The 24,698-nt window shown below is 40.5% G+C and overlaps 2 protein-coding genes and 1 non-coding gene across 3 annotated transcripts in view; 2 read left to right on the top strand and 1 right to left on the bottom strand.

Moving 5' to 3' along the window:
* Positions 1-24,026, top strand: part of SNRNP40 (small nuclear ribonucleoprotein U5 subunit 40) — a 46,270-nt gene extending 22,244 nt beyond the window's left edge. Inside the window, exons 6-10 of the mRNA XM_012439872.2 lie at positions 9,731-9,851; positions 12,604-12,686; positions 16,350-16,411; positions 22,433-22,536; positions 23,574-24,026. Of these exons, the coding sequence (XP_012295295.1) occupies positions 9,731-9,851; positions 12,604-12,686; positions 16,350-16,411; positions 22,433-22,536; positions 23,574-23,623 (420 nt within the window). The 3' untranslated portion in view covers positions 23,624-24,026. The remainder of the gene's footprint in view (positions 1-9,730; positions 9,852-12,603; positions 12,687-16,349; positions 16,412-22,432; positions 22,537-23,573) is intronic.
* LOC135269477 (transcription initiation factor IIA subunit 2-like) lies at positions 16,419-20,748 on the top strand. Its single transcript, XM_064363597.1, has one exon. The coding sequence runs from the start codon at positions 20,248-20,250 to the stop codon at positions 20,518-20,520; it is 273 nt and encodes a 90-aa protein (XP_064219667.1). The 5' UTR covers positions 16,419-20,247; the 3' UTR covers positions 20,521-20,748.
* LOC135269618 (U6 spliceosomal RNA) lies at positions 21,425-21,531 on the bottom strand. The gene has a single exon (XR_010337867.1). It is a non-coding gene; the product is annotated as a U6 spliceosomal RNA (small nuclear RNA).
* Positions 24,027-24,698: the final 672 nt, after the last annotated feature.

Genomic DNA, 24,698 nt, shown 5'->3' with positions numbered 1-24,698 from the left:
GGCACCAGCTGCCTACTTTATCTTGGGTCTGTGAGAAAACACAGAACACCTGTTTGTTAATAATAATCACCTGTTCAGAGAGAATAAATACGTGGGTCAGAATCTGCTGGAGGTCCTCAGCCCGGAAGGCTGTCAGCCCCCTGAGGCTCTCAGCTCAGAAGACTGTTGGCTTCCAGTAGTCCCACTTTGCATTTCTATCTGGGTGTGTGCTTCTTAATTCCTTCAGCGACACCTGGGTGGGGGTCTCTACTGCCAAGCTGGTATTGGTATAGCCTCTTTATCTTTTGTGAATGGTGAGGCAGTAATAATAACAGAACAGTAGCATATACCATATAGCATTGTGGGGATTGAATGAGCCTGGTCATTAAGTACTTAGCAGAGTTCCTGGGCATTAAGTGCCAGTAAATGTGAAGTATTATTTTGGGCCTACAGAGCTTCTGTCTTCCTTTCCTATTGGCTTCCTTGGAGATCTTAACGACTCTGACCTTACCTTCTGCTTTTTAGTGAGAATAGTAATTGTCAGGTACATACTCAATTTCCTGTGTTGTCCTTACCTAGAAATTGCACTGTATTTCTATACCTCATTGCTTCCTTTGCTGTTACTTTGGATGAAATACCCTTGCTTTGGCTGGGTGCAGTGGCTCACGCCTGTGATCCCAGCACTTTGGGAGGCTGAGTCAGGCAGATCACAAGGTCAGGAGATCTAGACCATTCTGGCCAACATGGTGAAACCTCATCTCTACTAAAAGTACAAAGATTAGGTGGGTGTGGTGGAATACACCTGTAATCCCAGCTACTTGGGAGGCTGAGGCAGGAGAATCACTTGAGCCCGGGAATTGGAGGTTGCAGTGAGCCAAGATCACACCATGCACCCCTGCCTGGCTGTAGAGCGAGACTCCATCTCAAACAAACAAAAAAAAAAGTAGTAGTATCCTTGCTTTTGTCTAAAGGTAGTCCTTTAAATGGGAGGGTTTCAATTCTTCTTCACTTCTTTAAACCTCTTCTTCTTTTCTGCTTTCTTCTTGTGAGTATTTCATCAGGCTTAGGTCTCTTTAGGGGGGCAAAATAAAATCTTTTTTCCACCCCACATTCCCTCCTGATATTGCCCTGTGAATCTTCCCCTTCACAATCAAGCTTCTTTTTTATTTATTTTTTATTATTTATTTATTTATATTTTTTTGAGAGAGAGAGTTTCCCTCTTGTTTCCCAAGCTGGAGTGCAGTGGTGCAGTCTTGGCTCACCGCAACCTCCATCTCTGGGTTCAAGCTATTCTCCTGCCTCAGCCTCCCAAGTAGCTGGGATTACAGGCATGCGCCACCACACACAGCTAATTTTGTATTTTTAGTAGAGACAGGGTTTCGTCGTATTGGTCAGGCTGGTCTTGAACTCCCAACCTCAGGTGATCTGCCCGCGTTGGCCTCCCAAAGTGCTGGAATTACAGGCGTGAGCCACCATGCCCAGCCTAAAACTTCTTAAAAAGGATGATGATGGTAGTGGTGGTGATAATATTCTTTTTTTTTTTTTTTGAGACAGAGTCTCACTCTGTCACCAGGCGCTAGGCTGGAGTGCAGTGGCACAATGTCGGCTCACTGCAACCTCCGCCTCCCGGGTTCAAGCAATTCTCCTGCCTCAGCCTGCCGAGTAGCTGGGACTACAGGCGCACGCCACTACGCCCAGCTAATTTTTGTATTTTTGGTAGAGACGAGGTTTCACCATGTTGGCCAGGATGGTCTCGATCTCTTGACCTCGTGATCCACCCGCCTCGGCCTCCCAAAGTGCTGGGATTACAGGCTTGAGCCACCGCGCCCAACCTGATAATATTCTTATCATCATCATCTAACACATAATGCTTACTTTCTCCCACTTCTTGTTGTCAGAGCTTTACATCGTTAATTCATTTAAGCTTCACTCTTGGTCTTCTCACGGATCTTAGAGATTTTGACCTTACAACTTCATGGAATAAATACTACTGATGCAATTGTATAGATGAAGAAACAGAGCTAAAAGAGGCATAACAACCCCAGGTTACACAACTAATAAGTGACAGAACCTCAGTTCAAATCCCAGAGTTTCATTCTAGACTCATATTCTTAATACTTAGAGGAATCCCGTGGATATTTTTCTGCACTCACTGTCTTCAGTTCCTCATGTCTTCATTTCTAATAGTCTGGGTTTTTTTGTTTGTTTGTTTGTTGTTTTTTTAAAGTGATCACTGTACCATAGAACTGGACTTCTGTCTTCCCTGAGTTCTGTGACAACAAACTGTCCTACCATCTGGTAGGTCCTACCCCTTCTCTACATACCATTATGAGCAACTCTCCCTATGGAGCCTTTAAACATCATTATTCACCAAAGGTCTTTGCTCCTCTTGCTGTGTCCATTTCCCAAGGCATCTAATCTACTTCCATGACTCCCATCATCCCTATGCCAATGACTATTTTCCCAGCCCAGTTCTTAAGCTTCAGATCCCTGTATACAACTAACTGTTGAGTATCCCCCACTTGAATGTCTCATAGGTACCTAAGAATTCCCATTTTCCAAAATTGAACTTCCCATCCCTTTTCCATCATATAAATATTTGGAGAATGTAGAATCAGAACGTGGAAACTTAGATCAACTTTAATAGCTATGCGTAATATTTCCCAGAATGGAGTTCCGGCACTCACTGGCATCAGAATCACTAGAAGCCTTCTTGTACGCATGAAAATAGATTAGTGTTATCAAGCTATGATAACTTATACTTTTTAAGACATTTAAATTTACATATAGTGGAATAAACATTTTTGGTGTACAGTTATAAGAATTTTAATGTTTGCATACATTGACTATCACCAACAGAGTATTTAACAATTTTCATCACTCCAAAAATTTCCTAAATGTTCCCCTTATGTCAGACCTAACATTTCCTTATTATTGATCTCTTCTTTTCCCTATAATTTCTTTCTGAGAATATCATATAAGGAATTATATTTATATATATTAAAAAAAACCTTTTGAGGCTGGCTTCTTTTATTTAAGCTGTAAGAATCTGATTGATGCCCTCATCTTCTCTGTGGGGGTAGACTAACCTAAACTATAATACTCTTGTGCTAGTAAAGTCTTCTTACTGCCAAAAATATGGTTTACTTTGGGCTCTTTATTTAGACTGTTCCTAGACTGTTCCTAGGCCTTCTAATGACAGTAGTGCTATATAGTCCTAAAGAAAGTATACCCAGTCCCCTTTCGGAATTTGAAGATTTTTCATGTTTTCTTAAAGATATGCTATATGTTATGCCTTCCTTTAGGGTTATTTCTGCAGATAAAAAGTCTCCATCATTGTCTGCTATTTTATACCAATTTGGCTCTGAAATTTGAACTTACCTCAAATATGGGAAATGTAAAAATGTAGTTCCATGAATACAGCAATTGTGTACAGCACTACTATTTTTTCTAAAATATTGCTTATTTCTTTGGGGAGCCCTTCAATGCTAGTTTTATTGGTGAATTCCTACTTACTCTAGTTTATAAATTTACATTGTATCCATGTAGTCTTTATCCTTTTTTGTTTTTTGTTTTTTTGAGACAAGTCTCGCTCTTGCCAGGATGAAGTGCGGTGGTGGGATCTTGACTCACTGCAACCTCCGCCTCCCGGGTTCAAGCGATTATCTTGCCTCAGCCTCCCAAGTAGTTGGGATTACAGGTGCCCATTACTATGCCCTGCTAATTTTTGTATTTTTAGTAGAGATAATTCTCTCACCTCAGCAATTCTAAATTATGTTCTATTATTAATGTTTAAAATTAAAAACATTAATTTGGTTTTTTTTTTAATTTTTATTTATTTATTTTATTTATTTATTTATTTATTTTGAGACAGAGTCTTACTCCATCACCAGGCGCCAGGCTGGAGTGCAGTGGCGCGACCTCGGCTAACTGCAACCTCCTGGGCTCAAGCAGTTCTGCCTCAGCCTCCCAAGTAGCTGGGATTACAGACACCTGCCACCACAGCCGGCTAATTTTTTTGTATTTTTAGTAGAGATGGGGTTTCACCATGTTGACCGGGCTGGTCTTGAACTCCTGACCTTAGGTGAGCCACCTGCCTCAGCCTTCCCAAGTGCTGGGATTACAAGCATGAACCACCACACCCCGCCAATTTTTTTTTTTTTTTTTGAAATAAGGTCTCACCGTGTTCCTAGCTTCAAGCAGTCTCCCTCCTTGGCCTCCCAAAGTGTTGGGATTACAGACTTGAGCCACTGTGCCCAGCCCCAGCCATGATCTCTTTTCACTTATCACATAGCTGGTCCTTTGTCAAGAACCTCCCCCCTCAACCTTTGATGCATTGCAGTGACTTGCTCTCTTGTCTTTCAGCATAGATATCTCTTCTAGAAAGTATTTCCTAAACTAAGCCCACCTCTAGTTGCTTTCTATCAAATCATTCTTATTTTCTTAGAATTATAGTTAGAATCATTTTCCTGTTCATTTTTTTGTTTTATTTTGAGGTCTCACTCATGTTGCCCAGGCTGCAGGATGGTGGTAGAATCATAGCTCACTGTAACCTTGAATTCCTGGGCTTAAGCGAAATTGGGATCATTTTTCTGATTCTGCCACTTAATTGCTAGCTTTATGATCTTAAGAAAGTTGTTTTAAGGCTGGGCGCAGTGGCTCACGCCTGTAATCCCAGCACTTTGAGAGGCTGAGGCAGGCAGATCACAAAGTCAGGAATTTGAGATCAGCCTGACTAACATGGTGAAACCCCGTCTCAACTAAGAATACAAAATTAACTGGTTGTGGTGGCAGACGTCTGTAATCCCAGCTACTCAGAAGGTTGAAGCAGGAGAATCCCTTGAACCCGGAGGTGGAGGTTGCAGTGAGCTGAGATTGTGCCACTGCACTACAGCCTGGGCACACAGTGAGACTTTGTCTCAAAAAAAAAAAGAAAAGAAAGTTGTTTGAACCTCATCGTCTCCATTTCTAATCTCTAAATGGGAATCGTCATCTTACTTCATGTAATTGTTACATGAATTAAATGAAGTAAGGATATAATATTCCTAGCACTGTGGCAGGCACATAGTATGTTCAGTATATGTCAGCTGTCATCATCATCATTTTTATTTTTATTATTACAATATTGAATAATTTAGTGACAACCATGTCATTGGACATTTAGGCTGTTTCACTTGAATCACAATCACAGATTATGCTGCTATGGACATATTTGTGCATGAAACTTTTCCTGTATTTGTTTTCTTAGAATAGCTATCCAGATGAAAATTAATATGTTAACAAGTATAAGGGTGTTTCTTATTTGGGATACATATAGGCTGCCATATTGTTTTCTGGCAGCAGCAGTTAATATTTGAACCAGGTTGCTAGAATTATTTATTTATTTTTGCTCCCATATAAGAGAGATGGACTACTGGAGAGGTAGGAATGTGTGTGTTAGAATTTACTTAGAAGGTAATCTTCTCCCTATTAAAAATACCCTGTTGCTGGCCCGGCGGCCTGGCACAAAATGCTTATAATCCCAGCACTTTGGGAGTCCGAGGAGGGCAGATCACTTGAGGCCAGGAGTTCCAAACCAGCCTGGCCAACATGGTGCAATCCCCGTCTCTACTAAAAATATAAACATTAGCCAGGCATGGTGGCACACGCCTATAGTCCCAGCTACTTGGGAAGCTGAGGCACGAGAATTGCTTGAACCTGGGAGGTAGAGGTTGCAGTCAGCCAAGATCGTGCCACTGCTCTGCAGCCTGGACAACAGAGTGTGACTCCATCACAATAAAAAAAACAAAAACAAAAAAAAGGTTTTTTTGTTTTTTTTGTTTTTTAATTGTTACATGCAGAGGGGAGAGTGAGTGTTCTGTCGAACCCAGGAAGACTCTTAGTTGTCCTAAAGACCTCATACATTTCTCTCAACATGCAAAAGAGAGGCTCGATTAGAAAGACTCAGGAAATGTCAAACCTGAAAAGAACTTTAGACATCACCTCCATCTTTCACTTCATAGGTGACTAAGTGAGGCCCTACGAGGTTAAGTGATCTGGCTAAGATCAAATAGTCATCACTCAGTCAGTGGTAGAGCCAGGACCAGAGCTCTATCTCTAGAGGGCTAATAATCTTACTACTCTATCTTGTTACCTCTAGTCAATTAACAAGTACCTTTTAAGCACTTAGAGGCTTACCAGTCTTGAGCACTTGCGTGACAAATCACCACATTGCCTCTCTACTTTAGGAGATGCTCCTCAGAGAGCCTGGTTTTTGTTTGTTTCTCAGTCTATTTTAGGTAACACTGCCTGTTCTAAGAAAGGGAAACAAGGAATGGGAACCCTTTTTAAAACCGAAGGTGAACAAATTCTGTGTATATTTGTGAGCAGATATGCTGTTCTGGTCAATCTCTTGGAAATTCCTCCCTGGTGATAGGATTGGGGAGTCAGAAGAAAATGAAGAAAAAATAAAATGTGTCACTTGAGACCCTAATGGTCTGGCTGGCAGTCTTTGGCGTTTCTTATAATCCTGAGCTCTAGTTAGGATGGGAGTTCAGTTTGTAATTTTTTTTTTTTAATGTAATGGTTAAAAGGATAGATTAAGCTGGGTGTGGTGGCCATGTCTGTAATCCCAGCACTTTAGGAGGCCAAAGCGGGTGGATTACTTGAAGCCAGAAGTTCAAGATGACCCTGACCAACATAGCTAAGCCCCATTTCTACTACACAAACACACAAACAGGATAGATTAGATCCTCACTAACTTTACATCCTCTGGTCTCATCCCTTCAGTTTTTAAATAAATATATGGGCCAGAAGGATCTTTCCAGAATGTAAATCTGCATAACTCATTCTTCTACTTTGAACCCTTCTGTGATCCCCCAGTGAAGGAAATAAAATGCAAACTAGCCATTCAAAACCTTTCATGAGCTGGCCTCTGCCTGTCTACGTCATCATCGGCCTCTGAGTGCCTAATTTCTTACAATCCAGCAGTTTTTTCAGGCCCCTCTACTTCTACAAATTACCTTCTCCTAGTAAATACCCTTCTATTTGTCTAAGTTAAAAAAAAAAAATCTTCCTTCTTCCAGACTACACTTAGGTGCTTCATTTTCTGTGGAAACTTCCCTTTCTCACTCTCATCTCTGTTCCACCAGAGTTAACCCCTCTGTCCTCTTTGCAACTGCCAACTGCACCTTGCATAAGCCTCGCATTACTTGTTTAAACGTCTTAAGTTTTCCTTGTTATACTGAACACTCCTTGAGAGCAGGGGCTACGTCTTTTTTTTAATCTCCAGCAGTACCTGCCACTAAGCAGATGCCCAGATTTTCATTGAACAGCTGATTAGGATACTTGTAAAATGTTTTGCTTAAATTCCTGCTCTAGATTATTATTATTTTTTTTAAAGACAGAGTTTTGCTCTTATTGCCTAGGCTGGAGTATAATGGTGCAATTTTGGCTCACTGCAACCTCCGCCTCCTGGGTTCAAGCAATTCTCCTGCCTCAGCCTCCCAAGTAGCTGAGATTACAGGCACCTGCCACCACACCTGGCTAATTTTTGTATTTTCAGTAGAGATGAGGTTTCACCATGTTGACCAGGCTGGTCTTGAACTCCTGACCTTAGGTGATCCACCCACCTCGACCTCCCAAAGTGCAGGGATTACAGGTGTGAACCAGCACGCCCGGCCCCTGCTGTAGATTTTTTTGTGGCAAATCCTGAATGCTTTTTGGCCCTACACAAACAAGGTGTACAGGCCTCAAGGAGGAAGTTTGGAAACAGCACACAACTTCTGTGAGGGGTTGGCAAAACACATTCCTAGTTACAATGCTAGATTTCAGCAGTGCCTGCTCGGAAGATAAGGAACAACATCTTGACATAAAAAAATGATTGTATATGAAATGTGTTGGACTCCACACATTAGTGAGTTACTGATGGAGAAAGTGGTGGTGTGTAACACCTAACTCATTTCTAGATAAGGAAAAGTGTCTTGATTTAAGGAACAGCAAAAATTGTATTCACTTAGAAAAATACCACATTGCAATATGAAATAAAATTGGGGGAAATTTTGTATTTTATGTAATACCAGTGACCTTAACAAAATTACTGTTCTTTTTTCCATGTGACTTTCCAGACTATTTCTGTTAGCTTAAAAATACATGTTTTACATAGGTGTAGTCTGTGTAAAGATAAATACTGTTTTGTATTGTCCTTTTTTGCTTAATAGCTTATTATGTAAATATTTTTACATTTGGTCTTGGGAGTTATTTTTAGGAACTGCTTAACAATAGCTACACATTGTTGAGGACCTGCCATGTGCCAGGCATATGCTAAGCATTCTTATTTATAATCCTTACAACAGCCTTAAAAAGTAGCTATTGTTATCCTTAATCTTTCAGACCAGGAAACAGGCCCAGAAAGAGTTAGTGACCCAATAACACATAACCCTAAGTGGCAGGGACCAGTTTATTCTTACCCTAAGTCATTACTATTTCTACTCTGACATGCTATCTCCTGTATGAGAATTTAGCTTTGCAGTGTGCTTATGGGCCATAATTTAATAAACCACCAATTTTTCCTGCTTGACATTTAGGTTATTTTCTGTATCTTACCTTTCCTACACAAGCAATAGTGATAGTGAATCCATAATTTCTTTTTCTTTTAATAAATGTGCTTTTCCGTAGTATATGTACATGCCCGTACATGTACATATGTATACATTTATTGTCACATATTGTGGCATTAAATGAAAAATTTTAAGCATCTATATTTTTCATATTGTTTACTGGTTTTTTTTTTTTTTTTTTTTTTTTAGACGGAGTTTCGCTCTTGTTACCCAGGCTGGAGTGCAATGGCGCGATCTCGGCTCACCGCAACCTCCGCCTCCTGGGTTCAGGCAATTCTCCTGCCTCAGCCTCCTGAGTAGCTGGGATTACAGGCACGCGCCACCGTGCCCAGCTAATTTTTGTATTTTTAGTAGAGACGGGGTTTCACCATGTTGACCAGGATGGTCTTGATCTCTTGACCTCGTGATCCACCCGCCTCGGCCTCCCAAAGTGCTGGGATTACAGGCTTGAGCCACCGCGCCCGGCCTGTTTACTGGTTTTATGTATTTCCAATAATTTTTAATGGCTAAGAATCATAGTTTAAGCATTTTAAGCACTCTTTAGTTTTTTCTATAATAGTTTGTTTTTAATTATTTTGCTATGATTTGAAAATAACCTTTCTGAATTCTGTTTTTGTTTAAAACTTTATCTTAACATTTGATATGCATTAGTTTATATTTATCTAGTCAAACATAGTAACCTTAAGTACCTTTTTAGAAAGACAGGTTGGCCAGGTAGTGGCTCATGCCTGTAATCCAGACACTGAGAGGACGCAGTGGGAGGATCACTTGAGCCCGGGAGTTCAGGACTAGCCTGGGCAAAATAGTGAAACCCTGTCTCTACAAAAAATACAAAAAAAAATCTGCTGGGTATGGTAGCACGCTCCTGTCATCCCAACTACTGGGGAGGCTAAAATGTGAGAATTACCTGAGCCTGGGAAGTCAAGACTACAGTGAGCCATGGTAGTGCCACTGCACTGGGTGACATAGTGAGATCATGTCTCAAAAAAATAAATAAATAAATAAAGACAAAGGTGTTTTTCTCTTTGACAGAAATCCTGTATCTTATGGTAGAGTAATATCAATATCTCTGGGCAATTGACTCTTGTTTCTTGTGTCATTCTGTTTCTCTACGTTTATTAATTTGATCCGGGGGCACCTTTTTGTTTTTGCAGGTCTGGGACCTGCGCCAGAACAAGCTAACCTACACCATGAGAGGCCATGCAGATTCAGTGACTGGCCTGAGTTTAAGTTCTGAAGGCTCTTATCTCTTGTCCAATGCAATGGATAATACAGGTAACTTTAGAGAGGAAATCTCTTCCAGGATTCAAGGAAAAAGTCAAAGATTGCTCACAGATTGCATCAGACGATTAGAACATGTTGTAATGGGGAAAGCTTTAGGTAAGATAGTAAAGAATCTAGTCTCAGATCTCTGTCTTGTCCCTGGACAACATTGTACACAGTAATTCTCTCTGGGAATCAGTTTCTACACTGGTAAGAAGACTGGACTTTACCTTTAAGATCCGTCTCAGCTCTTAGGACATAAGAAACTAGGTGATGAGTTTAATGAGAAAGATGCGAATTTAGAAGTCTATTCAAGGCAGTTCTCGTGCGTTTTCAAAGAACACCAAGCTTGGGTGATCTCTTTTGCTCTTTCCTGCCAGTCTGTCTTTCCTCCCTACTCCAAAAGCATTGGTGTGGAAAGAGGTCTTCAATAAAACATCTCGACATTCTGGATTTACATAAACACACTCTTCCTATTTCTCTTTACTTGTTTTTGAGTTGTAGAGTGGGAGGACGGATTACTATAGACAAAAAGTAAGGTGACTTGCTGGATTATATGCTTAATGTTGAGGAAATTTGGAAATGGCCCTGATATACAAACTTACAGGCTTGTCAAGAACTAAAATGTATTCCCTGACATTTTATAGCAAAAACAATACCAGACATTCATTGAATACTTAATAAATATTTGTCGAATGAATGGACATCTTTACCTTTTGACTATATTCTCAATAACAAACTTTCATGCATAGCTTTGCCTTTTTATGCCTGTCTGACTCCAAGAATTGATAATTCTTTTTTCATACTCAGATAAAATGACATCACTCAAATTCCACTATAGATATAGCTTCAGTTACAACAGCTGTAGTTACTGCTTACAATAGCTTATAATAGATGTTTATACACATATAATCTAGCATTTAAAAAAATTTTTTTTGACAAGACAGGATCTTGCCGTGTTGACCAGGCTAGTCTCAAACTCCTGGGCTCAGGCAAGCCTCCCAAGTACCACGCCTAGCTAGTTCTAGCATTCTTTATAATGAGGAACAGTGAGGTTTCCTAAATTGATATTAAAATAAGGGAAAAAATAATAGAATAATTTCTTATTATGGCTGCATAATATTATAAATTATTTTTGTTGCCTACAAATTTTAGAACCTTTGCACATATGTTATCTCATTGGATCTTTAAAATAGAGTTATTGGCCAGGCATGGTGGCACACACCTGTAATCCCAGCACTTTAGGGAGGCCAAGGCAGTTGGATCACCTGAGGTCAGGAGTTTAAGACCAGCTTGGCCAACATGGTGAAACTCTGTCTCTACTAAAAATAGAAAAACTAGGTAGGCATGGTGGCGAGCACCTGTAATCCCAGCTACTTGGGAGATTGAGGCAGGAGAATCACTTGAATCCAGGTGGCAGAGGTTGCAGTGAACCAAGATTGTGCCACTCACTCTAGCCTGAGCAACAAGAGTGAAACTCCATCTCAAAAATAAATAGGCTGGGCGCGGTGGCTCACGCTTGTAATCCCAGCACTTTGGGAAGCCAAGGTGGGCAGATCATGAGGTCAGGAGTTCGAGACCCAGCCTGTCCAATATGTGAAATGCCGTTTCTACTAAAAAATACAAAAATTAGCCGGTGTGGTGGCACATGCCTCTAGTCCCAGCTACCCAGGAGTCTGAGGCAGGAGAATAGCTTGAACCCTGGAGGCGGAGGTTGCAGTGAACTGAGATTGTGCCACTGCACTCCAGCCTGGGTGACAGAGGCTATTTAAAAAAATAAAATAAAAATAAATAAAATAGTGTTATTTTAAAAAGAACAGATAATTTTCTCTTCATTTTACAGAGCAAGAAAACCAAGGCACAAACAATCTCACTGTTTACCTGATGTCACCCAAATATGCAACAGAGCTAGAATTAGAATCAGTATTTACTTTTTCTGATTTTTGGTATGGCGCAACACGTTTTTGATTTGTTTGACTTTTGTTTTGTTTTGTTTTTAAGTGGAGTTTCGCTCTTGTTACCCAGGCTGGAGTGCAATGGCACAATCTCCCTGACCACAAACTCCGCCTCCCGGGTTCAAACGATTCTTCTGCCTCATCCTCCCAAGTAGCTGGGATTACAGGCATGAGCTAACACGCCTGGCTAATTTTGTATTTCTGGTAGACATGGGGTTTCTCCATATTGGTCAGGCTGGTCTCGAACTCCTGACCTCAGGTGATCCACCCACCTCAGCCTCCCAAAGTGCTGAGATTACAGGCATGAGCCACTGAGCCCAGCGACTTTTTATGTATTTTATATATATCTGACCTTGTGCAGTTTTAGACTGTCAGGTGCTCATATGAGGGAAATTAGGAAAGGACAATATAAGTTTGGTTTTTATGAGTCCATTGTCATAGTAGTTCATGGTATTTAGTTTATCTTATTGAAGCTTTGCTGGATGTGACACTAAGCTGGCAGAGGACTCTTTTGCAAAATATCTTTGAAATTAGTATCACACCCAGCTGCATTCTGTTGCAAATTACCAACGTTGTGAGTAACATTTTTCCTTCCTGCCTCCTCAGCTAGCCCCAGTTATTGGGATTTAGATGTATTTTCCTGCTTGAAAAAGAAAAGAGGCGTAACAGTTAGTAATGTGTCATATTGGACTTCCCCATCCTGGAAACAGCATCTGTCATTGACATGATACTAATTTCAGTTGGGTGCTCAGGAGGCCTCTGACTGATAGTTGTTTTGGTTGGTTTGTTTATTTGGATTTGTTTTGTAGTTCGTGTCTGGGATGTCCGGCCATTTGCCCCCAAAGAGAGGTGTGTAAAGATATTTCAAGGAAATGTGCACAACTTTGAAAAGGTGAGTTCTGCATGGCAGGGGAGTTTGACTGTTCATTTAATTCAAAGAAACATTTTAGGTGGTACTAAGGATAGAGAGCAGTAGCTCTGCTGAGAATGGACTTCATTCCAGTAACACTGCTCTTAATCAAAACTGTTGTTGCCAAAAATAAAACTAATAGAAATATTCGTGATTGGGAAGAAGCCAGTCACCTAGCCCAAAAGTAATGGAGCCAGCTCTCAAACTGAGGGCATCTGACTTCACACCACCTTCAACACGACACTCCTGGCCTTTTAATTACTTGGGAATTTTACCCTCTTAAATCAGTTTTCCATATGGAACCCAAGCTCCCATAGCTGTTAAGAAGGTCTCCCTCACCTGCCTCCCTACCCCATGACCAGGTGTGTTTGAACCCTAAGAATACATCTCTCCCCTCAGTACCTACCACGGCCCAAGTTCTGAGAGAGAGAATTTTTTTCAAACCCTCAAATTTAAAAGTCACCTCTATTGAAAGAAGCTTTTACTCTCAGAGAATTTGTTAATAGAGATTAATGTTTTTCCTTTTGAGAGCTCATTGAGATAGTTTCACTGTATAAATCAAATTTTATGAGAGAGATCCAAGATAGCTGATCACGAGTAGCTCGGGATCATAGCTCCCAGTGAAAGCGCAGAGAACGAGAGGATGCCACACTTTCAGGCGAATTTTTGTTGCTCATGGACCAAGAGATTCCAAGCGGAGGAGCCCCACGGGTCGCCAGGGCGACTCTTGTGGCCGGCGCGGCGGTTTTGCTGGCGCCTCTGCACAGCAGTTCTTGGTGCAGAGTCCGGAGATTCCCGGGCAGAAAAGCACCATCAATCTTAACACTGCTGTTTTGGCCGGCGCAGTGGATTGCTCAGATTTCGGTGCTGGGAATCAACAAGTTGGACGTCCGCTCAGAGACCTAGTTAGAAAGTCGGTAATTACAAAGACAACAGAGGGATAAATATATAATGAAGGGAAGAAACCAGCCTAAAAAGGCAGAGAATACTCAAAATCAGAATGCCTCTCCCTCTACAGGGGTCGCAGTTCCTCATCAGCAACGGAACAAGGCTTGATGGAGAGCAAGTGTGTTCCATTATCAGAAGCAGGTTTCAAAAGGTGGGTGATAAGAAACTTCTGTGAATTAAAAGAACTTGTTCTAACCCAATGCAAAGAAACTAAGAACCTTGAAAAAAGGTTTGACGAAATGCTAACGAGAATGGACAATTTAGAGAGGAATATAAGTGAATTGATGGAGCTGAAAAAAACAACATGAGAACTTCGCGAAGTATGCACAAGTTTAAACAGTTGAATTGATCAAGCAGAAGAAAGGATATCAGAAGTCGAGGACCAGCTCAGTGAAATGAAACGAGAAGACAAGATTGGAGAAAAAAGGATAAAAAAGAATGAGCAAAGTCTCCAGGAAATATGGGACTATGTGAAAAGACCTAATTTACGTTTGATAGGTGTACCTGAATGTGACAAAGAGAATGAATCCAAGTTGGAAAATACTCTTCAGGATATCATTCAGGAAAACTTTCCCAACCTAGCAAGGCAAGGTAATATTCAACTCCAGGTAATACAGAGAACACCACAAAGATATTCTTCAAGAAGACCAACCCCAAGGCACATAATCGCCAGATTTATTAGGGTTGAAATGAAGGAGAAAATACTAAGGGCAGCCAGAGAGAAAGGTCAGGTTACCCACAAAGGGAAACCTATTAGACTTACAGCAGATCTCTCAGCAGAAACCCTACAAGCCAGAAAAGAGTGGGGACCAATATTTAACATCCTTAAAGAAAAGAACTTTCAACCCAGAATTTCCTATCCAGCCAAATTAAGCTTTACAAGCGAAGGAAAAATTTAATCTTTTACAACAAGCAAGTACTTAGAGATTTCACCACCACCAGGCCTGCTTTACAAGAGCTTCTGAAAGAAGCACTATACATATAAAGGAACAGCCAATATCAGCCTTTCCAAAAATATATCAAAAAGCAAAGAGCATCAACACAATGAAAAATTTACACCAACTAATGGGCAAAACAGCAGCTAGCATCAAATGGCAGTAATAAACTCATATATATTCAAATTGGACAAAAAGCCAAAACCCATCGGTATGCTGCATCCAGACACATCTCACATGCAACAACACACAAAGACTCAAAACAAAGGGATGGAGGAAGATTTATCAACCAATCAGAGAGTAAAAATAAACAAATAAATAAAAAGTAGGAGATGCAATTCTCGCCTCTGATAAAATAGACTTTAAAGCAACAAAGATCAAAAGAGGCAAAGAAGGACATTACATAATGGCAAAAGGATCAATATAACAAGAAGAGCTAACGATTCTATAGATCAAGAGGCAGAAAGTTAACAAGGACATCCAGGACTTGAACTCAGACCTGGAACAAGTAAACTAATAAACATTCATAGAACTCTCCACTTTAAATACACAAAACACACATTACCACCTCACACCTATTCCAAAAGTGACTACATAATTGGAAGTAAATCACTCTTCAGTAATCGCATAGCATTTCATAGGTTTAAATGAAATATTGGTTGGCTGCTTGTTTGTTATTTTCTTCCCTTATTCCTTCCTGTCTACATCATTAAGTATAATTATTGGTATAAAAGAGGTTTTCAATACCCATTTCTAAACAGCATTCTAGCCTGGGCAAGAAAGCAATACTCCCATTCTCTCTCTCTCTTTCTCTTCCTTTTTCTTCCTGTTCTTCATTTTTTTTTCTTTCTTTCTTTCTTTCTTCCTTTTTTTTTAAAAAACCCCATCTAAAAAAAATAAAAAGAAATAAAAAAGAAGAAAGAAACTTCTCTCAGAAGTATATTCTCCACTTTTTCACTAAAAGAAGGCACTGTGGATATATATTTATTCCACACCAGAACATTTAGATGTTCACGGAACCCGTTCTCTTTAGTTTTTCCATCACGCGAAGTTATCATAGCTTCAGACTCTCTCTTCCTGCCTGTGTCACCCTCTCCCCACCCCTGGCCCCATGCTGTGTTACCCGTCTTAAAAAATAAATTAAAAAATTATTTTTTAGACCTGGCATGGTGGCTCACAATTGTAATCCCAGCACTTTGGAAAGCCAAGGCAGGAGGCCAGGAGTTAGAGACCAGCCAGGGCAACGTAATGAGACCCTGTCTCTACAAAAAATAAAAAATCTGCGTGTGATGGCATGTGCCTGCAGTCTCAGCTGCCTGGGAGGTTGAAGTGGGAGTATCACTTGGGCCCAGGAGGTCAAAACTGCAGTGAGCTCTGATTGTGCCACTGCACTCCAACCTGTACAATAGAGTGAGACCCAATCTCAAAAAAAAAATTTTTTTGTTGGGTTTGCTTTTATTCAAGATAAATAGGAAAAAAGAATAATGAATATCAAGATAAAAGGAGCCTCCATTTATAAGTAGAACAAAGTTTTGTTGCCAGGTTCAATCTAATTAATTATTAAGTTAAGCATTTTCTACAGTTTTTATATGGTGTAAAATAACAAAGTATGCTATTTGAGGCCATAGAATATAAGATAATCATCTTCCTGAGAAGAACAATTAAAACTCTGCTTAGGAAATTTAAAGCCTCTCAGTGATTCTGTAGCCTTGCAAAGAGGAGTTTGGTATATTACTATTCAGTGGATTCTTATTTATCATAGAACCTTCTGAGATGTTCTTGGTCACCTGATGGAAGCAAAATAGCAGCTGGCTCAGCCGACAGGTAAGGATTACTGGGTGCAAAGTAAAGAATGATGTAGCTGGCCAGGCATGGTGGCTCACACCTGTAATCCCATCATTTTGGGAGGCCAAGGCAGATGGATCACCTGAGGTCAGGAGTTCGAGACCAGCCTGACCAACATGGAGAAACCCATCTCTACTAAAAATACAAAATTAGCTGGGCATGGTGGAGCATGCCTGTAATCCCAGCTACTTGGGAGGCTGAGGCAGGAGAATCACTTGAACCCGGGAGACGGAGGTTGCAGTGAGCCGAGATTGTCCAGCCTGGGCAAGAAGAGTGAGAGTCCATCTAAAAAAAAAAAAAAAAAAGAATGATGTAGCTACAGAGGATGTCTTCTTGTGTTTGATACATAAAACATGGATATGGAGCTAGAGCAGACATACAGTTATGACTGCTTGAAGATGAAGCTCTGTGTGGCATGAAAGGTTTCGAAGCCATGTTGGACAAACAGATCATTTCTACCCACTTTGGAGACATTTTAGACCTAGAGGATCAACAATTTGATTCTGTTGGGTTCCCTAAGTATCATAATCTGTCTCTAGTCTCCCTCACCACATTTCTTCTGCCATGCTTCAATTCATTTGAATACATATTAAGAACCCATCTCCCCCACCATCACCACAGTGCTGCTCACATGGAATTCTCGCATTCTAGCCTCCCTTTGCTTTCTCACCTCCAGACTCTTTCTCACATTCCCTCTTCTTTATTATCCAGACTCCTGTATCTCTCTAGTAGCCACCTCTATGTTATATCTATAAACTGTCCCTGGCTCCCTCTCTCTATTATCTCTTGGGCATAATAATTGTTCTTTGTGCTGTAATCACATTTCACACATCTAAGCTTTATTAGCATTTATTACATCTTACAATCAGATAAAGTGAGGCACCCTCACTAAATTATTTTCTCCTAGAGATTAGGGAATGAATCTTAGTCATTTCTGTGAACCTATGGCACTTGTCAATGCTTGAGCTTTTCTAACCAATTAGTTTATATTATATGAATGAATTCCTAGTTGAAGAATGGCAGTCAAATTTTACCCTACATAACAGCTCAGCTATTGGTAATGGCTGCCTGTGTTGGGGATGATTCAGAGCTGTGTCCGGGTTAGTGGGAAGTACGATGATTGCTAGGTGCAGGATGTAATAAAATGTGGACTAGGTATTTTCCACCCAGTGCTGAATTAATCAGCTAAGGCTTTATGAAATATGAATCTAAAATGGCTCAGGCATTGTATGCTGAATGAGAAACCGAAGGAAGAGAATTATTCTGTCAGATGTTGTATTTGGCATGTCTGTGGTAACCTGTGCTTGAGGGAGAATCAGGTTAAATAAGGATGTCCAGGTCTCAAGTGTGATGGGCTACAAATGTGGCATGGTAGAGAATGATAAGACCCTCTGATAGCAATTTCTGCATTTAGCTCCCATTGGGCAATGTCTCGACCCTTTTTAGCTTAATCCTATCCTCCCCTTTAGAGTTTCTCTTCCAACCCTCCTGAAACAAGCACCATCCAATAAATAGGAAGCCTTTCTTGGGCTAGCCAGGGCTTTCAGCATATTCCAGGGTTTTCCCCTATTTGAGGCCCTAGCACTGCCACACAGAAGCTGCACTGTAGTATGTCTCTTACCTTTCTATTTATGAATAATACTGAACATACTTAAATTCCAGAGTCTACTTTTTTTTCCTGACAAGTTTAATAACAAGAAAAATGGACAAATATTCAGGTATTTTCTGGAGAAAATAGAAAGGATTCAGGTAAAAGTGTCACATTGGTCATTTGAGGGCAAGTGGTTTAGAGAGCTGCCTGGAAGGGGGAAATCGAAAGAATTTTAAGTTGTCAAGTTTCTGGAGAAGACTTTAAGAAACAGACTAAGGTGTCTCATATTCTGACAGAGTAAGAACTATTCTAAGTATTTTTACATAATTTTCAGCAGAGTGTATCTTTCCTTTGTAATTAAATTTTTAAATTATATTTGCATACTTTTTTTTTCTGTTGAGCAGTTTGTTTCTGGCATTGGCCCTTTCTGAATTGCAATGTCCTCTTTTCTGTTTCCCTCTCCACTCTCCCTTTAAACTTTACATGTGGTCCATGCACAATGGTGCACACCTGTAATCCCAACACTCTGAGCAGCCAAGGTGGAAGGATGGCTTGCACCCAGGAGTTCGAGACGAGCCTGGGCAAGATGGCAGGACCCTGTCTCTAGCAAAAAATAAATTTTAAAAATTAGCCAGGCATAGTAGTACCCACCTTTAGTCCCAGCTACTTGGTAGGCTGAGGTGGAAGGATCCCTTAAGCCCAGGCAGGAGTTTGAGGATATAGCAAGCCGTAATCATGCCACTGTTCTTCATCCTTGACAACAGAGCAAGACGCCATCTCTTAAAAAAAAAAATTCACATGTGAAAGCATGGTCTGAGGAAACCTGCCCCTCTCCACCTGTTAGGGGTTGGCCAGATTTAACAGGCCACCTCACCAATTAGCCCCAAGTCAACAAGCAGCTCTGTTATATAAGGCCCCTGGTTCCTGCCAAATGTTGCCATGCCAAAGTAAGGAGAGGGCAAGGAACCCCTCTAAATTTAGTATCTAATTGGCAGCCATCAAGAGTGAGGCCTTGAAGTGTAAACCCTTAGAGATTTGCAGTTCTGTCTTTTATGTGTCTGGGAAATGTATCCTCAGAAAACTGCTTTTCAGCTTGGCCTGGATTTGGCAAATTTCTCCTTTCTGTTAACTAATAACTTACAAATCACCTCCTCATATTCAAACTTGAAATCTTAAATAGTCCTATGGACTACAGAAAGGCTGGCCAGTCTCTCAGCCAAGAGTGATTTATTTAGCCCATTGACTTCATGAGATTCTGTTTTGATGATGAATGTACTCATAATAACAATAGCTATAATTAATTCTGTGTGCCAGGTACTTTGCATATATTATCTCATTTTTCTCAATAAAGTTAGATCAACATTTTCTCCATCACTGTAACTAAGAAGCTTAGAGAATGATCTCCAATTATTATTTAACTTCTATGAGCTAAGATTACTTAGCTAGTAAATAGCTGCCCTGAGACTTGAACCCCAGTCTTTCTGACTCCAGAGCTCATACTCTTTCACTATGTCACACTGCCTTTTGTTGAATTAATGAGAACCAGCTTTTTGTGCATGACAAGGAAGAAGACAGTAGGAAGGGAATAAGTATCAGAGACAAGGAGTCTATACAGATGGAGTTCCTGCTTCTGTTCCATCTTGCTCAGAACTTTTACTTAGTTTCTATGGAGCCTAGCTGATGACAGCTAAATAGTATAATTAAGAAGCTCTTGTTTATTTGCATTTTTGACCAAAAGTGTAATGTTGGATTAGAACTAGGAATTTTATAATCCAGTACTGGTGAATGTACCATTTTTATGATCAAGTACTGGTGAATTGTTGATTGCACAAAACAAAATATGTAAATAATTTGAAATACCTGCTTCAAAGCCACCAGCCCTTTATATTTACCAACAGATGAATTTTACATCATCAGATTAAGAGATAATAGCTCTTTATTTTCCCATTTCATGACTTAAGCAAGGTTGAGAGTCAAAGGAACTTTTTATTTTTAGCCAGTATATTTGTAGATGGTAAGTGAAAGTAAAATACTGGAGTATATTAAGAGCTCCAGGGTCTTAGGTGCAGCTCTGTAGTATCTGTGGCTGCAGAAGAGGTGGTCAGGAACACAGGAACGTCCTCCTGGGCTCGTGGTCACTTCTGTCCACTCCATGGCAGGAAACCTTCAGCACAGGACATCAAGGCAAGCTTGAATAAGAAAAACAATTTCTTCCTCCTAAGCCATGTCATATCAGTTATACAGAAATACTGCTTTGGGAAATAGTCTTCAGGAGAGCCTAGACGAGCTCATGCAATCTCAGCAGTTCACTCAACTTGCCCTTCAAGTTTTACTTCAGTTTGAGAAGGCTATAAACTCCTCACTGACTCAGAGGATCAGGATCAGAGTTTATTTCAGGGGCTCTCTAAATACATACAGATTCTGCCTTATGCCATGCATGGTGGTTCATGCCCGTCATTCCAGCACTTTGGGAGGCAAAGGTGGGAGGATCACTTGAGGCTAGGAGTTCAAGACCAGCCTCAACAACATAGGAAAACACTGTCTTTACCAAAATATATATATATATATTAATTTAGAAAAATAAAAAGATTCTGTAATAATATATAGACTTTTCTGTTGAATGATAATTGGATTCCAAAAGGTGATAGAACTTATTAAAGTGGACAAAGTGAAAATTATGGCCTGTGATGATAAAAATACTGACTCCAGTACTACAGAATGAATAAGAAAATAATCACCTTTTTATGCCATCTTCTGTTATTATTCATCACTTCTGAAGAGAAACGTAGAAGCGTTTTTTTTTTTTTATTCTAGCATTGCAGAAATTGCATTGTGTTATATCAGAGTATTCCAGTAGAAAGAAGCTTTCAACTCTGTCGTCTCTTGCATTACTTTTATTACACAGCATGAAAAAAGCATAGCTTTTTTTTTTTAAGACAGGATCTCACTCTATCACCCAGGCTAGAGTGCAGTGGTGCCATCTCAGCTCACTGCAGCCTCAACCTGCTGGACTCAATCGGTCCTCCCACCTTGGCCTCCCAAGTAGCTGGGACCACAGGCACCACCACACCTAGCTAATTTTTTTGTAGAGATGGGGTTTTACCATGTTGCCCAGGCTGGCCTCAAGCTCCTGAGCTCAAGCAGTCCACCAGCTTTGGCCCCACAAAGTGCTAAGATTATAAACATGAGCCACCATGCCCAGCCCCATGATTTTTTTTAATGACAAATCAAAAGTGTTGTCTTCCTAAGAACATTCTTTAATAAACTCATTTTTTTAAGAGTTCTAATTTTAGTTATGCCATTAATGAACTGTGTTGCCTTGGAAAGGTCACTGTACCCCAGTTTTCTTATCTCTAAAATGAAGAGTTTAGACAAACTGATTTTTTTTATCTTTTTTTTTTTTTTATATGGAACGCTTCACAAATTTGCGTGTCATCCTTGCACAGGGGCCATGCTAATCTTCTCTGTATAGTTCCAATTTTAGTATATGTGCTGCCAAAGTGAGCACTTTATCTTTCTTTTTTTGAGACAGAGTCTCACTCTGTCACCCAGGCTAGAGGGCAGTGGCACAGTCTTGGCTCCCTGCAACCTCCGTCTCCCAGGTTCAAGCAATTCTCCTGCCTCAGCCTCCCAAGTAGTTGGGATTATAGATACACACTACCACGCCTGGCTAATTTTTTGTATTTTTAATAGAGACAGGTTTCACCTTGTTAGCCAGGCTGGTCTCGAACTCCTGACCTCAGATGATCCACCCATTTTGGCCTCACAAAGTACTGGGATTACAGGCATGAGCCCCCACACCCAACCTAGACAAGCTGATTTCTGTTGGCCCCTTCCCATTCTAGAATCCAGTATCCTTTTGCCTGTTAATTCAATGGAAAATTTGGTTCAAGTGAGTATTAGGTTAGCAAATACAATAAATATTTTATATATCAGACACTTCCTGTCCCTTCTCTGGGCTCTGTTTGAATACAGTACAAAGAAGTGCAGCTGGATCTACAATCTAGGCTCCCACCCTGCCATGAGTTGGGTTACCTCTTAGGCTTCCTGGATGAGTATGAAGTTAACTGTAGCCTAACTATACTAGACACCTTAAAAAAGGTTTTTGTGTGATGTCTGCAGGAAAAACTCTTTTCTTCCCTATGGTGTTTCCCATTTGAGAAGCTTATATTCGAACATGCCAGTACTACTTATATTTTTAGTTATTTTTATTTCTCCACCCTATTGCTCAAGAGCTAAGTCCATGTCTTACTCAGACTCTCTATTCCTAGTTTCTAAAAGCCAGAACACGGTTCAGTAAATGTAAGGTAAGTAAATAATAGCTGCTTCCATTTCCTTTGAATAGCCATGCCTCTGCCCTACCCCCAGTTCTAGAAGGCCTTATCCTTGCTTTTCATGATACCTTACAGGTTTGTGTATGTGTGGGATACTACAAGCAGGAGAATATTGTATAAGCTGCCTGGCCATGCTGGCTCCATCAATGAAGTTGCTTTCCACCCTGACGAGCCCATCAGTAAGTCTGTCCCAACGAGGGGGAAAAGGAAACGGGAAACCCCCGCTTAGGGATCCTGGGAATACAGAGTCAAAAGTGGGTATCTGTTTTATTTGAATTTCCATGCAAACAGCCTTTTTTTATTTTCCTTTTTTTTTTTTTTTTGAGATGGAGTCTTGCTGTGTCACCCAGGCTGGAGTGCAGTGGTGCAATCTCAGTTCACTGCAACCTCCACCTCCCAGTTTCAAGCAATTCTCCTGCCTTAGCCTCCCAAGTAGCTGGGATTACAGGCACCCACCACCATGCCCAACTGATTTTTAGTGGAGATGAGGTTTCACCATGTTAGGCTGGTCATGAACTCCTGACCTCAAGTAATCCACTCGCCTCAGCCTCCCAAAGTGCTGGGATTACAGGCATGAGCTACTGCACCCAGCCGCAAACAATCTTTATATGGGTATCAGTGAGGCTCACCATTGGTCATAAGTGGTGAGAATAAGAGCAATGTTCCATTTTCTTCTTGATCTCAAAGGGAAGTTGGTAAGTCTAGTTTTTTTTAATTTACTTCCATCAAGTGTGTTTCAATGATGTATTTGGTTAAAAGAATGATACTTCTTAATATTTAGTTATAAATTTCAGCTTAAAATTTTTTCACTGGCTAAACCAAATAATTTAAGCCATGAATTAAAGGAGAAACTAACTTTCTCCAGGGCTAAGTGTAACAAGCAGAAGCACATTTACAAAATGACTGGTACAGACATAGATCCTCTCTTCTAGAATGACTAGGAAAGTCTTTTTCTTGGGGATTGACTGACAGCGGACATCAGTATTTAGAGCCTGATAACTTATTTCCCATAGTACAGTCATCCTCATGATATTAGAGGACTTCGATTGAAAAGCAAGGCTACCATTTCCTGTGGATGGTGTTGAGGAGGGGAATTTAAGCTAAATCCAATTGCTCTTTTATACCAAAATTGGCTCTTGACAAAAGAGCCCTTGAGTACCAAGTCTCCTTGAGCCTTCATTATTTCTAGTTATCTGCTCTGTTCTTTTTACCTCAGTTATCTCAGCATCGAGTGACAAGAGACTGTATATGGGAGAGATTCAGTGAAGATACGGAATAGAAGATTCCAAGGCTGCTTGTCTTTGAGACCTCAGACTGCATAAGTGACATCAAATGTTGGCTGCCCAGGCTAGCACCCTCCCTTCAGATGACCATTACTAGCAAGAAACAGAGGAGGCGGTGGCCATATTCCAAAAACCACTTCTGTCCCATTTCACCAGGATGACTAAGGCAAGCTCCCCATGGCTTCTAAAAACCACCTGCCAGATTTCAGGGACTGTTTTATTTGTTTTCTTTTTCTTGTTTCCTGTTTTCTAATGCAGGCCCAATGTGACAAATTTGTTGGTTGGGATTTTTTTTTTTTTTAAGTAACTGGCTTGTATGATATTTTCTCTCTGTATCTCTCTAAGTCATTTTGTATTAAAAGCCAAATAGATGCCTTTTTACAAGAGCCATGTGGATTGGATTTATTGCTGTCTTTTTTTTTTTTTTTTTGAGGCTTGATTGCTAAAAATCAGTGTAGAGCATGATGTGGCCACAGGTTACCATTCAAAGTCCAAGAAGCTGTTCACTTGGGGAGTGTTCCCCACTTTTCTGTGTTTTTAGGTTTACTCATTTCCATGACACTGACAGAGAATAATTATTTATCAGTAACAAATACTTTTTTCCTCCTAGAAGCAGAGCAGCCAAGAGGTGATAAATAAAAGAACCTGTTTTTGTGTACTTGTACCTGATCTTTAATGAACAGAGCCTGCGTTTACTCTGTCCCTGCCAAAAGAACTCTTCTGAGCAGCATTCTCTAAACTCAGGCTCTTGAAAGTGGCCAAAGGGCCGGGCATGGTGGCTCACACCTATAATCCCAGCACTTTGGGAGGCCGAGGCGGGTGGATCATGAGGTCAAGAGATCGAGACCATCCTGATCAACATGGTGAAACCCTGTCTCTACTAAAAATGCAAAAATTAGCTGGGCATGGTGGTGTGCGCCTGTAATCCCAGCTACTCGGGAGGCTGAGGCAGGGAGAATTGCTTGAACCCAGGAGGCGGAGGTTGCGATGAGCCGAGATTACGCCATTGCACTCCAGCCTGGGTAATAAGAGCAAAACTCCAACCCAAAAAAAAAAAA

The sequence above is a fragment of the Aotus nancymaae genome, unplaced genomic scaffold (genome assembly GCF_030222135.1).
Source record: "Aotus nancymaae isolate 86718 unplaced genomic scaffold, 86718_ANA_hifiasm-v0.15.2.pri h1tg000053l, whole genome shotgun sequence".
NCBI lineage: Eukaryota > Metazoa > Chordata > Mammalia > Primates > Aotidae > Aotus > Aotus nancymaae.
This window is presented reverse-complemented; position numbering and strand designations above follow the sequence as displayed.